Source organism: Papaver somniferum, chromosome 10, assembly GCF_003573695.1.
Source record: "Papaver somniferum cultivar HN1 chromosome 10, ASM357369v1, whole genome shotgun sequence".
In the NCBI taxonomy this organism is placed as follows: Eukaryota; Viridiplantae; Streptophyta; class Magnoliopsida; order Ranunculales; family Papaveraceae; genus Papaver; species Papaver somniferum.
The window spans coordinates 161,378,477-161,398,181 of NC_039367.1; the positions used below are offsets into that span (position 1 = coordinate 161,378,477).

General features: G+C 35.6%; 2 protein-coding genes across 2 annotated transcripts; both read right to left on the reverse strand.

Moving 5' to 3' along the window:
• Positions 1 to 12,522: 12,522 nt before the first annotated feature.
• On the reverse strand, positions 12,523 to 12,963 carry LOC113316736 (pectinesterase inhibitor 12-like). Its single transcript, XM_026564882.1, has one exon. The coding sequence runs from the start codon at positions 12,961 to 12,963 to the stop codon at positions 12,523 to 12,525; it is 441 nt and encodes a 146-aa protein (XP_026420667.1).
• A 2,517-nt stretch (positions 12,964 to 15,480) lies between these two features.
• LOC113316737 (pectinesterase inhibitor 12-like) lies at positions 15,481 to 15,921 on the reverse strand. The gene has a single exon (XM_026564883.1). It carries the CDS (start codon positions 15,919 to 15,921, stop codon positions 15,481 to 15,483), a length of 441 nt encoding a protein of 146 aa, XP_026420668.1.
• Between the last annotated feature and the right edge of the window lie 3,784 nt (positions 15,922 to 19,705).

Sequence of the window (19,705 nt, forward strand, 5' to 3'; positions counted from 1 at the left end):
TTTGGTTCATTTCGTTATTAGATTTGATCATACTAGTTCCATTTTGTTGTTTTTAGATTTGTTCTTTTGTATGAAACAACAATACGTATATCCTGTATTGACAGAAACCTAGCTTATTTTGAATGAAGAAGAACAAGATGGTGCATCGTTATGATTTACGAGGAGAATATTTGTTTTTTGTTTCCAGGTATGCTTTCTAATCATCTTGTTTGATTATTTTGTTCGGTTTTTCTTCTTTTGATTTGTTTTTTTGATTGTATTCTGATAATCAAATCGATTTGATTGACGCTTTTATGGTTTTTAGGTTTGTTACAGTTGTTTTTTGTGTATGAATTGACAGTACATATATGGCGTACTGATACAAAACTCTTCTAATTTTGTTTTATTTGAAGTTCTTCCAATTTTTTTGGTTCGATCCATGAGTATATATGTATAATACTGATAGGAAGTGCTATTTGTTGTGTTTTTGCTCCTTTTTTAGTCTTACCCTTCAGTACTTATGTGAAATACTGTAATATGTCTTTCGATTCTCTTGTTTTTCATAGATCTGTTGTTGTCATACTGTTGATTTGTAGTTCATGAATCTTCAGTACATATATCGCATACTGATATGAAGTGCTCCTTGTTATGTTTGATTCAGTACGTATATGAAATACTGAAATAGATGCTCTTTGTTACGTTTGATTCAGTACTGGAATTGGATATGGAGATGATCTGGAGCTGCAGTTCAGAACTTATTGCAAGAAATGACAGATTTTGAATGATAGGAACAGGAGTTGTTGTTGGTTCAGATTTGCAAGCTTGTGAAATTGGTGGTGGTCTTGATGAAGTTACAAATTGGTTGTGATGTGTGTTTGAAAGAAGGTGTGCTGCAAATGGATTTGGAGGAACATAGAAGGTTGGGTTGTTGATGTAAACTGAAGATACAGATGAGATATAGGAGGAATTATAGGTGGTGATTACTGTGAACAAAAGTGGATGAGATGTTCGTCTCAATGGGTTTATGAAGATGGTAGTGTTGTTTAAACAGGGAAGAAGAACAAGTATGTGTTGCAGCTGAATTGAAATGACAATGGTGTTGATGTAGCTGTTGCAGTTGTGGTTTAAGCTAAGAAGATTGTGATGCAGCAAGATAGAAGATTACTGAGAAGATGGAGCTGAAGGCAGTGGTGAATGGTTGACTGCAGAGGTGCTGGTGCTGCAATAAAGTAAAGTGAATTGAGGAGTACTCAGATTCCTAAGTAGTGTAGCAAATATGTTCTCAAATTTGTAAACAGTGTAGCAGTTATGTACTCAAATCTATGGTCCTTTATATGTTTTAATTAAATTTGGACCTCCAGATAAATAAAATCCCGATTTGGTAGAAGTATGTTATTTCACACGTACTTAAACAGCGGGATATATTAATCATTTCCATGTTTTCAAATAACTTTGGACCTTAGAATAAGAGTAAAATCTAGTTGGACCCTGCTATAAATAACCTTATGGGCTTAGGACCAAACAAGAAATTTTCCTAGAAAACATCCGTAAAAAATCAGTCCAACTGCCGAATCATCCCATCCACTATGCTCCAAAATTGGTTCGACGCAGTATCTTCTTCATTCAACATATCATTCCTCCATCGAGATATTTACCTGGGATATATACCCTACCTTATATATTTGACCTTCATAAATTTAAATTAACGTTAAGAAGGAGTAATTAGTTTCTGGAAATTGAAATTAGTGTCATCGTCATGTTCTTACTTCCCGGTGGTTCATCAACTTAATTAATCATTACAGATCGGAAGAAAACAAAAAGTTAATCTTCAAAAAAAAAAGTTATCAGAATTATTTTTCCCCTTCCCTACTATGCAAATGATACCAATAGTAAGTGGTATCAATGATGCTTTGCGAGAGGAGAGGCATCTGCTAATGGAGGCATTTGCTAATGAAAAATATTATCAACTTCAATTTGCCTTTTTTTTTTCCTTCCAATGGAGGTTTTTTTCCCCGGAAATCATCATGTTTTCTTTGATTTTTCCCTTCGTTTTTGATTTCTCTTCACTTGTTTTTCCACGGTCTTCCCTTTATCAGGTTTCGTTTGAATTTTCGGTCGCTGTTAATTTGTTTTTCTAGGGTTCGTGAGTTTCAGTTTCTTTTTGTTAGGGTTTTTTACTTTTAAGACGTAATGCCTAGAACTAGCTTAGCTTCTTCCTGCAAAGCTACCCCTTCTTCCCAGGCGCTGTCAGGCTCTTCTTCTCACACGGACACAACTGCTGATAACTTTTGTCACTGCCCATTCAAACATCTTCATGGCTGTCAGGATGGGATTAATGGCAGAGGTCTTCCCAAGGGTTCTTTAGCGAAACATTTGTATGACAGACATCTTTCCTCTGACATTAACAAAGCATTCTGCAGAGATTTAATTGCTAGCAAATTGGATGTTTATTTGGCTTGGGAGAAGGTTTTGAGATGCTTGCGAATGCGGCTGTGTTGTAGATGCATGCATCTACATGGATGGAAGAAGGCGTGTAAAGGCCGTGAAGGAGCTGTTCATGGTGATGTCGTGGCAGGACCTTCCAACAGTGCAGGGGTTGAATTTCTTTTGCATAGTTTAGATAAACCTGCTGGAGATGTTGTTGAGTGCTCCGGTTTTGTGGACGCTGTTGCTGTTGATTCTGCTTCAGAGAATGGGGCTATGATTGTTTCGGAAGATGCTGCTTCAGATTCGGAAGATGATGCTGTTATGGATCTTTCTACAGACCTTCTCGACGTTGTTCTTCAACGACAATTCACGACTGTTACCAGCATCCCCCATAATGCAGTTTAGTATTTTCGAGGACGCTGAAATCTTGTCTTGACAGGGTTAGTGCTTGCCCTAAGTTCAAGCTGCGATATGTACCCTGTGTTTGGGTCTCTTCAATTCTAAAAAAGGAAGTTTCTACTTGTGGAAGTTGTGATGGCATCTAAATAAGAGTTGATACAACAAAAGCGTTGATATCCCCTGCGAAAGAAAACCTAAGGTACCAAACAAACAATTCATATTCTTGAAAGCTGAAACAGTCATTTGCATGGAACATCAGAATTCACAAGATATCAAGGATTCACCCTAAAGCGAACACATTACTGTTAACAAAATCAAACACTTCAAATCCGCAAACTTACCGACTGGTGTTAGCATGAAATGTATCTCTCACTTATGTGAAGCCTTTTATCAGATAAACTATAATCCACCATGCATAGAAATGACAGCTGCAAGAAATCATAGCCAGCAATAACACTATAAGATAGAGGCCAAAGCAATTGAAAAAAAGGAAGAACAATCCCACTGAAGAGAACCTGTCAAAATTTCAAGATATTTAACTAAATCCATTGAATTAACACACACATAGTATTTTCATTAGCCTAATATACAAAGATCAAACATCCAAAAATTACTCTTACTGAAATTGAAGCAAAAAAAAATCCCCCAAAATAATAACTTGACATTTCATAATTCATGAATCGCATCAGTATACCTTACAACGGTCTCAACATGCGATATTTGCATCACTCCACTAGCCGAGTATGTACAGTGGGGTCTCTTCCAGTTATTTGAAGCCACTTCCTTCTAATGTGTTTTTGAGAGGATAAGTCATCTTTGATTCTGCGTATGGATTCAAGAATATTAACATCATAAGTCATGACTGGAATTCAAGTGATCACCGGAATGCTTGACATTTCTTGCGTGGCAAAGCAAGAAACCCAGTAGGTGTCAGCAAAAGGATGCTGTTGAGCACACCAATTTCATTGAATCAGAACCAGAACATAATGCTGCAAAATCAAGAAGAAAGGGGAACAAAAACAAAAATGAAGATAAGTGTTTACTTTATGTACTTATACAGGATGGGTTTCTCATTCAATCAATAAAACAACAAAAGAGAAGAGTGGATGAGAAATTTTCTAAATCTGTTTTCTGCGTCATTAGTTGATCTAACACCAGGAGCTCCACCAGATCTCTTATAGACAGCAGTGATGATTGGTCCTTCTCTTGCAGACTGATTCTCATCAAGACATTCAAGGGCCTCCTTTACGGAAGCCTCAATCTGCTCTTTCTCATCTGATTCTAGCTTGTCTGCAACCTTGTCTTTGTCATTGACCTGGGTCTCTTCAGGTTGTAGACTTGCCTTGTCCTCAGCCTTTACGTTCAAAATGTAGGAGAAAAATACTGCACACCTATTAAACGTACGAAGTAACGACCATCGGGACTGAGCGAAGACAACCGCATACAATATATCCAGAATGACGTAGCAGATGACGTCAGCTTAGTCACGAGAAAAGTGTGAAGAGTCATGCGATGTTATAGAGCACGTGCGAAAAGAATCAATGTAAGCGTGTGTTAATGATGCACGCCAGATCTGAAAAAAAGGCTTTATTAGCTGTCATCCACTATGTAAATCCCTATATAAGGGACCGAGCGATCTTGTATTGAGAGAGATCTTTTTGAGAGCTTAGACAAGAAATTAGGAGAGAGGGAGAGTTTTTGTTCTCCAAGTTAGAGTTTTTTTTTGTTATTTTGTATTCAAATTAAAGATTCAATAATTGTTCTTATGAATTTTATGATGATTACTTGAATTGTTGTATAGATTTCATTAAGGGTGTGGTTGTAGGATTTCCTGCAACTACATTTTGGCGCTAGAAAACAGCTCAGAACGATATAACCTGTTGGTGGAGTTTCTTGAAAACAAATTGGAAGATCTTAATAATCTTGGAAAAGTTTGGATATCAACCTTTATTGTTTCAGAAAAACTATCATTGTTAGTAAATTGTTACAGACAAAAAAGATGGTGAGAAAAGAAATTGGACCAGAACAAGCAGTAGCAATTAGAAAGAGAGAGGCGTAGAACAAGGAGAGATGAAGCCGAAGAAAAAGAATTACAAGAGGAGATACGATAGAACAGACGTGAAAATAGAGAAAGATAAGCAAGGTTGAAAAGGCCAATGCAACAAAATCCAGAGATAAATGAGTAAATCTTAAGAGAGTTAGCATAGGTAAGAGAAATGATGACCACCAGAAGAGAAGGAGGAAGACGACAATTGGATGAGGCTATTGAAGAAGCAGGAAAAACACCATTTGCAAGACAAATACAAATGATGGGAATACCTCATAAATGCAATTTACATGTGTTTACTAATATATTTGATGGGACGACCTGTGCGGTACATCACATAAAAGCTTATGTAAGATCTTTGTTACAATGAGAAGATAATGATGCGGTTCTATGCAAGTATTTCCCATCTAGCTTATCAGGCGAAGCTCTGAAGTGGTTCGAGGGATTACCCCCAGGAACAATAAGATCATTCAACCATCTACAACCAATATTTCTAGGAGCGTATATCAGTAATAATGTATTACGCCCAGGAATAGAGGAGGTGTTTGGTCTGCGAAGAAGGACAAATGAGATCTTGCGAAGCTTAACCATGCGATGGAGGACCATGTGTATTGACATGGTTGGTCGAGTAGATAACACTCTCTGCAACGGACTTGTTGTACACACAGATATTCAAAATCAAAAATACCATATCAATGACATAGTTACGCAAATATCAGGAGGAGTACATTGCTCTTGAAGAGAAACAAAATGAAATGGAATCTTATCCTGTTGCGAACACAAGTACAAAAGCTGGGAATGCAAGCATATAAAAGGGTGTTATTCGCCCCCATATGATACACTTACTCACAGGTTATTTTACATCATAAGTAAATATTATTATACATGTTACTACCAACAATTTAACTCCAACTGTTGGAAAGAACGATTTATTTCATATAGATGCAGGTATATCACAAGGGGAATTTACATTAAGAGATTATTAATACTTAAAGAGTTTGCATTGAAGGAGAAATTCAGAAGTTAGAAAATATATGATATAAAAAGAATGGACAAAGGATTTACAATCACGACAAGATAGAAAGGATTTGCACGACAAAGAGCTATATATTTCTCCCCTATGTTATCTTCATCAGTTACAGAATCATTATCTTCTTCATCAATCTCCTCATACTCCTTGTCTTCTCCTTCGCTATCAGAGATATCGGAGCATTCTTCGTTGGGAGGAACTTCAGCAAGATTGTACTGAGAAAGAGGAATGCCATTGTCAACACAGATTTTCTCAATAGACGCATCACGGACGCGAATAGCATCCTTGATGTTAAGGCAGTATGATCCGATTCGAGACTAACATTTACGGCTAAACCATTCCTGGCATTATCTAAAACCCTACCAGCCCATTCAAATTCAGTGTCACTCTCTATAAGAAGCCGGGCGTGGATCAAATTCCCTCGCTTAATAAGTGCGTCTTTTTCGCATAAAGCTTGATCCCGCTCTATTTGAACTTAAAGGATAGTTCCTTGAAATTTCTTCAAAGCCTTAGCAACTTTGAGAGCAACTTGATCCTTTTCATTAACAAGAGTGTTAATTCTTGTTTCTAAAGCCTTAATCCTATCTTTGGATTCCAACAAGCGACGTATAAAACGATTACTTATAGATAAAGCACTCCTGTGATCAGTTTTAAGAAGTTGGTACTTCGCCTTGAGCTCTTCCAGGGAAAGGTTTCTTAATTGGTCATCAGCAAGGTTATTCAGAGAAGCATTAAGATGCTCAAGGAGAGTGTTTTCATCGAAAGGATGATGAAAAGAGCGAAATAAATAAGATGCCTCATTAGTAAGGTTGTAAATCTCTGCAAGAATAGATAATTACAAGGGGAGCGAAAGATACGGATGAACAGATTGACAAAAGGAATAAGAAATTACGTACCAACTAACTGATCGTTTCTCTTCTGAAGATCGGATATATGGTTCTTATTGGATGAAACGTCAATTTCTAATTGACTGTTCTTCTTGCGAAGATCAGACAAATCATCCTCATGAGTGGAAATCTGGGCCTTGAGTTTAATATTTTCAGCCTCAAGCTTGCAAAGTTTTCTCCGATAATCTGAAGAAATTACATACGACGAGCGGGCCACCTACGAAGGTAAAAGATGAATATAAGGATATACAATATAAAAACATTATCAAAAAGGGTGCGAAGGAATAAAACATTACCATAGAGCCAAGTGAGTATTGAAATCTTGGACTCAGAGCTGAGGCAGCTCCGCGAACAGAATCGTCATCCAAAGTGGGAGCATCCAATATCTTCGCAAGGGTATTACATGTGCGAATTAAGGAATCATCTCCGACTGCTGACATAGAGTCTGAGAAGATACTAGATAGTTGGTCCATTGAAGATTTGATTAAGGGATCTTCAGTGAGAAGATCATCATCATCATCGCTAGAATGAGAACTTTAAGAAGAGGGTGTGGGTGCTTTTCTCTTATTTGAAGGATGCTTTGAAGAAGATTTAGAAACAGTTTTTTGCTGCGAACTACACCCTTACCTTTAACACCTACAGCTTCGCCAGAACTACCAACTTCTCCAGCATCAACCTTCGCACACAGATGAAGATAAAAAACATAGGTAACAACATTGTTAAAGTATGAGAGAAGGTATTTATTACTTCATCAGTGATCGAACATAACGCCTCCAACGTGCTCTGTCTCCCATAAAGCCCTAGATCCTTCTTCAACTTGGCGATCTGAAGTCCATTAATGATTAGTAGAGTAAAAAATAAGGAGAAAAATAAAAAGAAAACAAGCGAAATTATGAATAACATACCACAGTATTTATCTCTATCCACTTGAATTCCCAAGGATTGTAAGCGGGAAAACCCTCAGGGAGAGGATTAATTGATCCATTAGCATCAACAATAGAAATAAAAAGTCCTTTTAGGATGATGGGGAAAACATTCCAGCGATCATCCTTGGAATGTTGTGTGGAATTGTTGGTTTTGTCATGAAAATCAATATCTCGCATGATTCTATTCTCTTCTGTAATACCATCTTTCCTTTTCAAGCGAACGCCCCAACGAAATGACTCACTCTTTACGATAACATTATTTTAGTGAGCGAAGAATTTCTCTACTGTATATTTTTCAGGATTGATCTCTAGGTCTGCATACTCCGCTTTCCTAGCCCTTTTGGGGTAGAGGGACTCTAATCAGCTGCACGACGAGGGTATTCTACCATAATTCTAATGCAATCACCGCTCAGTTGATAGACCATACGCGAGAATCTCGCATCAGAAAGAATCCTATAGAACAAAGGTATTTGAGGATTATAAAGAGAAATAGAAAGACCAGCGAGGATTTACCCAACTGAAATGATGATCTTTTGATCATTCCAGTGATCAAGTGAAAATCACCTAGGGTTAACAGTAGAAGTGGATTTTGAATTGGGAGGAACAGATAATGCAAAACCTCTATTCCTGAACTCCTCTTGAATTCTAATGAATTCTTTGTCGTTCTTCCAACCAGCATGAGGCATTTTTAGTATGGGAATGAGGGATGAAAAATATGCGATATTCAAAGATGATCAAAAAGATCAAAATCAGGGTGATAATCAGAATATGAGGAGTAAAGCACGAAGATGAGAGATAAGAAGAAAAGAGTAAGATTGTGATTAATTTTAAAGTTGAATCATAAAAATAACAACGGAATCAGAAAAACACCAGCAGAAGAAAAATAGTTGCAGAGAGGGGAAGAAAGGATAAAAAGAAAGAAGAAGATCTCGATTCCCAAGATATTTACTCCATTAATGCGATGATTGAAAGTGAACGGATAGGAAGAGGCGGTTACAAGAGACGTGTCAGATAATGAATGGTTGAAAGGACACGCGTAAGTTGACATGCCTAAATTAGGGAAATGTGTCGGCAGGAAAGAATACGAAAAGGTGGATGGGTGCGGCAGAGTAAATTGGAGTTTCTCATATCGCTCTCTTTGATAAAAGAACGATATGAGAAGAGGCAAAATGTAGGAGTCAAATACCACATACCTATTAGACATGCGAAGTAACGACCATCGGGACTGAGCGAAGACAACCGCATACAGTATATCCAGGATGACCCGGCAGATGATATCAGCTTAGTCACGAGAAATGTGTGAAGAGCCATGCGATGTTATAGAGCACGTGCAAAAGAGTAAATGTAAGCATGCGTTATGACACACGCCAGATCCGGAAAAAAAGGCTTTATTAGCTGTCATCCACTATGTAAATCCCTAAGGGACCAAGCAACCTTGTATTGAGAGATCTTTTTGAGAGCTTAGACAAGAAATTTAGGAGAGAGAAAGATTGTTTGTTCTCCAAGTTAGAGTTCACTTGTTATTTTATATTCAAATTAATGATTCAATAGATGTTCTTATGAATTTTATGATGATTACTTGAATTGTTCTATAGATTTCATTAAGGGTGTGGTTGTAGGATTTTCTGCAACTACACAAAATACCAAATGTCACTTCAATCAAACTTTCCAGCTCCCTGCAGTCTTTTTAAGTCTTTTCCAAGCAAACATTATGATTTTTACGTTAGAGAACTTGTCCAGGAACAACTTAAGTCTGCTAGCAGCTTTGATCAGCTGTTGTGAGTTTTCTTCTAACCCCCAAGGAAGCATTTAACAATATGGCCTCACCAATAATCCATTTTCAACTTACAATTCAAGCTCCATTTCAGTTTTCTTCTCTTTCTTGCCTTCCATTGCTCGACATTAACTTGTTCTACCACTTATTTCCTCCCTTGACAACTTGAACCAGGCTTTTCAACTTGGTAAACAAGAGCGCCATAGGTCCTGCAGAGTACAAGGCAAGCAAGCACTTGAGATTTGTGAAAATCGAACAAACAACTGTGACAGAACAATTGACTAAAACAAGCAGCACACTAAAGTATCCTTCATCTTAAGCACTTAAGAAACATTTCTAATTTTAATCCTTCAATTTCTATTTTACAGTGAAGATGCATTACAGCAGAAGATCTCCTCCTCTTCACATGCAGGAGGTTCACATAATGCACCCAGTTTGCTAGTTGTCTATCATGACTAGCTGGCTGCACTAGGTGTGTGACTTCTCGATTCATCACCATTTAACTTCTTATTTGTATAAAATTTCAACATTCAGTATTGACATCCAGCTATTTGTTATAAACATCTCTGATTTTTGTTTTCTTACAAACACAGTTCCGTTCCAATTGCATTGACCCATGGCTGCTGCAGCAAGGAAGTTCAATGCAAATGAATGGCAAGAATGATGCCAAAACCAGAATGTATGATTGTTCACCTATGGTGTGACAGTATACTCTAAGCCTGAGAGTCTCAGGTTCATATACATCCACTTTGTATATTAAAAATAAACATGTTGATTGTGTATACAAGCAAGTATTAGAAAATTCAAACCAGACAAGAGGACAATTAGATGAGACTTGGGGTAGTCTTTTACCAAGATCAATACGAGAGCCAAAGCTCATTGTCATCTGCACCCTCTGGTTAATCCAGCACCAGGAGCTCCACCAAATCTCTGATAAGCGGCAATGAAGTTTGGGTTGCAAACTTCTACTTCCTTGAGTTTCTCGCTGTGGTCTTCCTTCTCGGGAGCTTGGTTCTCGTACGTCAAGCCACTCAAGGGGCGCCTTTACTATTGCTCAGCTGTTGCGACTTGTATTCTTGTCTAAACAGGCATTCAACAATACGGCAGCCTCACCAGTAATCCAATTATACAATTACTTGAAGCTCTATTTCAGCCTCCTTCTCTTTCTCGAGAATCTTCCACTTATTTGTCTTCTTGACAATTGAATCGGGCTGCTGCGGCCAACAATGTACATATGTCCTGCAGAATTTCAAGCTTCATTGAAGGATCCTAACTAAATTTTCCTTTCCCTTTTTCATTTCTTACGGACATATATATATATATATATATATATATATATATATATATATATATATATCTTTCATTTTATCCATAAGTTGAAAACAAAAAACACTCTGCATATCAAGTTAATTAGCAAACAAAAAACACTTACTAAGATAATCCAAATCCGAAAAAAAAAAACACTTACTATGTCATTAAAAAGATGGAAGGAATTATGCGTAACTTTCTGTTGGATGATGGGGATGATAAAAAGTATCACTTAGTTGCTTGGGACCAGGTAGAGATACCTAAGAAGTTAGGAAGGCTTGGTATCAAGAACTTGCATTTAATGAATGTGGCCTTGATCATGAAATGGTTGTGGAAGTTCAGTGATAGAAACATTGCTCTTTGGAAGCAGTTGATTGAAGAGAAGTATGGTCTAGCTCCTCTTGGTTGGAATTCTAACCCTCCTAAAAGAGTTTATGGATGCAGTATTTGGAGAGGTATTCACAATTTTTCAAATCAGTTTTACTCAAATTGGAAATTCCAGATCTGGAATGGGAATATAATTAGTGAAAGACAACCTTTTACACACAAATGGTAACCCTCAATTATGTATTAGATACAAGGTCACTAAAAGAAAATTTAATACTGACATAGATACAGTTCTCAGGTTCTAAATTGCTTCTCAAAAGCCTAACTCCGGCATTTACATTCAGTGTGTCCAAATTTAGAATGACAAAATGAAAAATGAATCAAAAGAGAACACCTGCAACAATCGAGTTTGGAAAGACTCGCATCAGGAAGGTGAATTTTCAGTTAAAAAATGTTATAATTGGTTAGTTCAGGTCAATACTTCAGCTGAAGAGAAATATCATGTGCACCCCAAAAGACTGTGGTCCAAATGTTGGCCTCCTAAGGTCAGTTTCTTTCTCTGGTCTGCCTCCAAAGAAGAAACTCTTACTCAAGATCAGCTGTGTAAACGTGGTTGGAAGAAAGATTGGGTCAATCATTGTTATAATTGTGTTAACTTCCTCCCATTTGTTGTTGCATTGTTTTGTTGCCAGCAATGTGTGGAATTTCTTTCCCGTCGAGTTTAGTCTTATATGGACGGTTCCCCACACAATCTCAGATGCTCTTCAAACTTGGCCCATGCCTATGAAGAAATCTCGTAAAGCCTTGGTGATAAAAGTTTTACCTGCAGCCATTCTTTGGAGTCTTTGGAAAGAGAGGAACAACCGTGCCTCCAACAACAAATCTATCATTTGGCAGAGTTGATTCAAAAAATTAGGAACAGGGTATTGGCTTTATCGGCAACCTGAATTTCATAATGTTCAGCTGAAAGAGTTCATGACCAAGTGGAAATTGACAGTTCCTTGATCTGTCGACGTTTTTTTTTCCTTCTCGTCTGTGGTGTTTGAGTCTCTTTCTAGGTCTATCTGGGAGATTAACTTCATTGTTTTTGTTATTTTCTTTGGCTTTTTTGGTCGTTCTGTTTGTCTTGGATGTTCATGTTTCATGAAACTCTTTTTTCTCCTTTTCTAATTAAAATTTTAATTTACCGATTAAAAAAACAAAACACCACAATAATTACTGGTTTTATTCTACCGGATAAGAAAAGCAAGAAAATTTTAAAAAAAACACACACCTGGATGGGAATGTGAATTTCATATGTGATTAGGCAAAGTAAGAAAAGAAAAGAGTAGTGCGAAAATTACAAAACTTTTGGATAAAACATAAATCCCGTTTATTATTTCAAATCTTAAATCTCACATGAAAAACTACTGCCAAATTCAAGGACCACGTATTATCGCAATTATATTGAGAGAAATGTTAGTTAGTTGAAAGAAATCATTATCTTGTTTCCTTAATGGACTAAAATCAACACCAAGATCTATAAACCCCTGTTTACACGTATTCGCCCATATATGAGCATTATTCATGTGATCGATACCTTCATTATAATATTTACCATTAAATGCTTTCATGGCTTCTTGAACATCTTCTAAAGCATAAGAATAATATTCTATGCAATCCTTTAGATTTTTTATCGCTGACGGTTCTGCTTTTCCATCCTTCAAGATGCTATCAATATATTTACCAATATAAGTTGCGTTCTTCGAACATAAATCCATTGATATTACAGCAAGTCCGGAAATATCAGAAGTTTTGCTTAGAGGGTTGGTTTCGAAAGACGAAACACAGAAGTCAAACTTTAGTCTGGGATCATCCATCGATAGACCCTTACAAATATCTCTGACTATATCTCCTTTTACAATAACTCCCCCGTAAAAGTTCAAAACAAGTAAAAAATGTAGGATTAATGAAACGAGAGAAAGTAATGAGATTGACGGACTCATTATGCAGTTCGATAAGGGAAAGGAAATAATTTCTGAAAAACCCTTATGCAGTTCCATTTTAGTATAAGATTCCTTGTCATATTTATAAAGTAAACGAGGAAGTAATTACATTTTTTTTTATTTCAAAAATATTTTGGAATTAATGAGAGATATTCTTTTTAATGGGGGATATTAATGACAGTAAATTGATTGCAAAGATTTTTTTGTATCTTATAGATCTATAAGTTTTGGTATTTTATTTATTTATTAGGATAGCTAATTAGTTGCTTTATATGATTTTTTGGTACGATAACAATAAATTATCTTAGGTGGTTTAGTAATTTTACAACTGTCAAGGTTTTACGTTTGCCTTTTTTTTTTTTTTTGGTTTATTGTCAAGACTTCTGCTAAAGGGAGAGTAAAAACAGATCCGAAGAAAGTGAAAATCGTTGGTAATTCACTAACTCGACTGATTTAATGATTTTGTTTGACAAGGACAAGAATTACCCGCTAACAAACTAAACTAATTAATCTAATCACGAGATTCACCACCACAACAAGGTCCATCTGTAGAGGTGTAAATTGGGTTGTGCCAGCACGAGCACAACCTAGCACAATACGTTAAAATTTGGACACAACCCAGCCCAACACGTAACTTAACCCAGCACGACACAACAGTTAGCTTAATGGGTTGGGCTGAGTTAGACCAATCAAAAGAGTAGCCCATGACATCACGCGGCACGACATAATACAACACATTAAGAAATCACGTCATAATAGTATAAAATACTACACAACATGGTATAATACATCATATTTTGTGTATATTTCAGAAAAGATAGCTAATTTTTGACATTTTATTATCATTATGTTGAATTATTTTCTTAAAACACATATAATATTTAAATATTTGGAAAATATTTATATTGAAAAACATAAAATAAATCTGCCTGGCACAGCACAACACGACACCACACGTTTATTTTTCTGGCCACAGCACAACACAACACGCCTTCTAGCACGGCACAACACTGCACGTTTTAATCTCCGACACAACACAACACGACACACATCACGCTAAGCACGTGATTTCGTGGTTGTACTGTGCCGACACATTTTTCATTACAATGTGTAACTTCATTACATTTTTCTATAACATCTACATCGTTTGTGTGACTTCATTACAATTCCTTTACCACCACATTCTGTGTTGGAACTAACAAAACAGCTACATAGGTCCTGCAAACAAAAAAAAAGGTCAAATCAAAGTTTAACCTAGTTTGATTAACTTACACAATCAATCAAAATAAAAAAAATGAATCTAAATAAGATAAATTGAAGATTTTTTTTGACCAGTGACCTTCCGCCACTGCAAATAATAATAGCAAAACAACCCAAATTAAAATCTAGTGATGAATTAGATCTTAATTAAAATTCTAATTAGAACGGACTGACTCAGAGAAAGGTACAAGGACTGAGAATCAGTGAGAGAAATAGCTAATCCAGGACGAGAAATTGATCGGTAAATAATCTGAATCTTAATACCCAATACCATTTCCTTTTCGTCATTTTCGTCTTTATAAAATCTTAGAGAGAAAGAAAAAAGTTCAATTGAATATGTGTTCTCTTCGTTGGACGGGCATTATTTCCCCTCCCTCCCTCTCTCTGGAACATTCACCTTAGGATCTAAACAACTTATCACGTTAATATGTATTTTGTTATAACTGATTCCTTTGGTCACGAGGGAGAATAGTGTGATGATCATAAATTGGACTTGAATAAAAGAGTTTACAGTGTTTTGTTTGATGGTGAGGAGATAAGGGGATTTTTAATCCTGCAGCTCCAAAGAAACTATCCAAAACGATGTTGTGCTCACTCGTTGGAAAAGTTGATTCAAAAAATTAGGAACAGGGTCGCATATTGGCTTTATCGGCAACCTGAATTTCATAATGTTCATCTGAAAGAGTTCATGACCAAGTGGAAATTGACAGTTCCTTGATCTGTCGACGTCTTTTTTTCCTTCTCGTCTGTGGTGTTTGAGTCTCTTTCTAGGTTTGTCTAGGAGATTAACTTCATTGTTTTTGTTATTTTCTTTCGCTTTTTTGGTCGGTCGGTTTGTCTTGGATGTTCATGTTTCATGAAACTCTTTTTTCTCCTTTTCTAATTAAAATTTTAATTTACCGATTAAAAAAAAAGAAAAAAACACCACAATAATTACTGGTTTTATTCTACCGGATAAGAAAAGCAAGAAAATTATAAAAAAACACCTGGATGGGAATGTGAATTTCATATGTGATTAAGCAAAGTAAGAAAAGAAAAGAGTAGGGCGAAAATTATAAAACTTTTGGATAAAACATAAATCCCGTTTATTATTTCAAATCTTAAATTTCACATGAAAAACTACTGGCAAATTCAAGGACCACGTATTATCGCAATTATATTGAGAGAAATGTTAGTTAGTTGAAAGAAATCATTATCTTGTTTCCTTAATGGACTAAAATCAACACCAAGATCTATAAACCCCTGTTTACACGTATCCGCCCATATATGAGCATTATTCATGTGATCGATACCTTCATTATAATATTTACCATTAAATGCTTTCATGGCTTCTTGAACATCTTCTAAAGCATAAGAATAATATTCTATGCAATCCTTTAGATTTTTTATCACTGACGGTTCTGCTTTTCCATCCTTCAAGATGCTATCAATATATTTACCAATATAAGTTGCATTCTTCGAACATAAATCCATTGATATTACAGCAAGTCCGGAAATATCAGAAGTTTTGCTTAGAGGGTTGGTTTCGAAAGATGAAACACAGAAGTCAAACTTTAGTCTGGGATCATCCATCGATAAACCCTTACAAATATCTCTGACTATATCTCCTTTTACAATAACTCCCCCATAAAAATTCAAAACAAGTAAAAAATGTAGGATTAATGAAACGAGAGAAAGTAATGAGATTGACGGATTCATTATGCAGTTCGATAAGAGAAAGGAAATAATTTCTGAAAAACCCTTATGCAGTTCCATTTTACTTTAAGATTCCTTGTCATATTTATAAAGTAAACGAGGATGTAATTACATTTTTTTTTATTTCAAAAATATTTTGGAATTAATGAGAGATATTCTTTTTAATGAGGGATATTAATGACAGTAAATTGTTTGCAAAGATTTTTTTGTATTTTATAGATCTATAAGTTTTGGTATTTTATTTATTTATTAGGATGGCTAATTAATTGCTTTGTATGATTTTTTTGTACAATAATAATAAATAATCTTAGGTAGTTTAGTAATTTTACAACTGTCAAGGTTTTATGTTTGCCTTTTTTTTTTGGTTTACTGTCAAGACTTCTGCTAAAGGGAGAGTAAAAACGGATCCGAAGAAAGTGAAAATCGTTGGTAATTCACTAACTCGACTGATTTAATGATTTTGTTTGACAAGGACTAGAATTACCCGCTAACAAACTAAACTAATTAATCTAATCACGAGATTCACCACCACAACAAGGTCCATCTGTAGAGGTGTAAATTGGGTTGTGTCAGCACGAGCACAACCTAGCACAATATGTTAAAATTTTGGCACAACCCAGCACGACACAACAGTTAGCTTAACGGGTCTGGCTGAGTTAGACCAATCAAAAGAGTAGCCGATGACATCACGCGGCACGACACAATACAACACATTAAGAAATCACGTCATAATAGTATAAAATACTACACAACATGGTATAATACATCATATTTTTTGTATATTACAGAAAAGATAGCTAATTTTTGACATTTTATTATCATTATGTTGAATTATTTTCTTAAAACACATATAATATTTAAATATTTGGAAAATATTTATATTGAAAAACATAAAATAAATCTGTCTGGCACAGCACAACACGACACAACACATTTATGTTTCTGGCCACAGCACAACACAACACGCCTTCTAGCACGGCACAACACTGCACGTCTTAATCTCCGACACAACACGACACGACACACATCACGCTAAGCACGTGATTTCGTGGTTGCACTGTGCCGACATATTTTTCATTACAATGTGTAACTTCATTACATTTTTCTATACCATCTACATCGTTTGTGTGACTTCATTACAATTCCTTTACCACCACATTTTGTGTTGGAACTAACAAAAAAGCTACATAGGTCCTCCAAACAAAAAAAAAAGGTCAAATCAAAGTTTAACCTAGTTTGATTAACTTACACGATCAATCAAAATGAAAAATCGAATCTAAATAAGATAAATTGAAGAGTTTTTTTTACCAGTGACCTTCCGCCACTGCAAATAATAATAGCAAAACAACCCAAATTAAAATCTAATGATGAATTAGATCTCAATTAAAATTCTAACTAGAACGGACGGACCCAGAGAAAGGTACAAGGACTGAGAATCAGTGAGAGAAATAGCTAATCCAGGACGAGAAATTGAGATCGGTAAATAATCTGAATCTTAATACCCAATACCATTTCCTTTTCGTCATTTTCGTCTTTATAAAATTTTAGAGAGAGAAAAAAGTTCAATTGAATCTGTGTTCTCTTTGTTGCACGGGCATTATTTCCCCTCCCTCCCTCTCTCTGGAACATTCACTTTAGGATCTAAACAACTTATCACGTTAATATGTATTTTGTTATAACTGATTCCTTTGGTCACGATGGAGAATAGTGTGATGATCGTAAACTGGACTTGAATAAAAGAGTTTACAGTGTTTTGTTTGATGGTGAGGAGATAAGGGGATTTTTAGTCCAGCAGCTCCAATGAAACTATCCAAAACGATGTTGTGCTCACTCATTGTCTTCTTACTCTTAAGCAACCCTAATAAGTTCTTAAGTAATTATCCAAGACAATAGTGATCACTTCTAAACAGAAATCTATGATCTCATCTTCTATCGCTTATGTGATTATTGAAACTGTAATTTCAACATTGCAGTAGATGAGCAAAGGAGCACACTGCTCCACCCAACCCAAAACCTCTCAAATAATCATCACTCATATAATTTAACACTCTCCAACGGGAGTTCAAAACTGATTAAGAATTAAAAGTACAACTTCTGGAATACTGAAAAAATAATACCTTCCTCAACACTAACACCAAAACTATTTCCTCTTCTGATAAATAAATTTGGCAAACAAAACTTAATCATTATCAAAAAGTATTTAACCAAATAACAACAGATTATAAAAAGTTCACGAGATAGCACACCGAAAAATCATTCCCAAACTTGTCCGAGAAACTTGAACAACATGCACTGTGCTTTCTAATATGCGATAAAATTGCTATCTACACCAAACAGTAAAATTGTACCTAAAAATTGTAAAGTCCCCAAACGATATCTTGTTCCTATAAAATGGGTATTCACCTCCAAATTGGAACTATCAACACTAAAAGACGAATTTTTTTCCAAAAACGGGCTGGCACTTCAAACTACTTTGATGATCCCTGATACACCGCAAAATACACCGCCAAAAAATCATTGAAATAAAGGTCACAATTTACCTAACTTCTCTTTCAGAAACAATAAAACAGATGCCCTAAACATCCAAATGGATGTCACTAAACGTATTGTATATACACATTATAATGATACCCAAACCTGCAGCCACATCACTCGCCGGAGGTACCCGACCTTCAAAACTACAACGTTCACAGAATTCTAAACTTACAAAATTGTTTTACCAAGTAAGACTCAGCACAACAAAATAACCCTTAATCAATTATATGCATATGCCATAACTTGTGTTGACAAAATTGTTTCTCATTGAAAAATAAGAAACCATAGCTCCACCAGAATTGAAATCTCCACATACGAAGTCCGAATCTTACCACGTCTTACTTGGTATAATTTGAACCATCCAAGGATTACAAAGTGAATATGTTCTCTAAACACATTTCATGTGTGAATTCAATGTAAGTTCTTCAGATATTACCACACCAAGTGCGTTGTATAAAGAGAGAAATTATTGAATCAATCCTAGTGTCTGGAGAAATAAATAAAGAAGACCCTCAAATCGTTTTTACAAACGAATTTTTTTCTCTTATAACGATATTTCTTTGCATAGGTGTTGACAATCACCTTCATTTATTATTTCAGTAGTTACTTAAACGAATTTTCAACAATATTAACTAACAACGATCCCATATTCTCAAGGGTATGCATATCTCGAAAAACTTCATGGAATTACTGGTACTAGCGGCCGTAGGCATTATAATCTCCCTATCTTCCAGTAAGGAGATATGAACTATGAAAATGTGGATCTTGTTTTGATAGACTCTATTGAAGTATTATCTGAAGCTTACTCTTAAAATACTACTTTTTTCTATATGAGATTGGATTTTCCTTTCAAGAGGTAGAAGATTGTATAAAAGCAAATGAGATACTTCATGCCTAGTCAATAGCAGTCTTTCTCGATTTGGTCATGATGAGGGAGAAACTTATATAACGTTGAAGTTAATTAGCACCAACTTTAGCCAGTAGTATATATTGTCCCCCTGATTATGGCGGAAATACTTTCATCTCATAAAAACGAAAACAAGTTTCTAAAAGTATTATCCGATTAATTCGAGACATATACTCATTATGAAATATGTCTTTCGACATTAAAAAAAAAGTAGTCTTA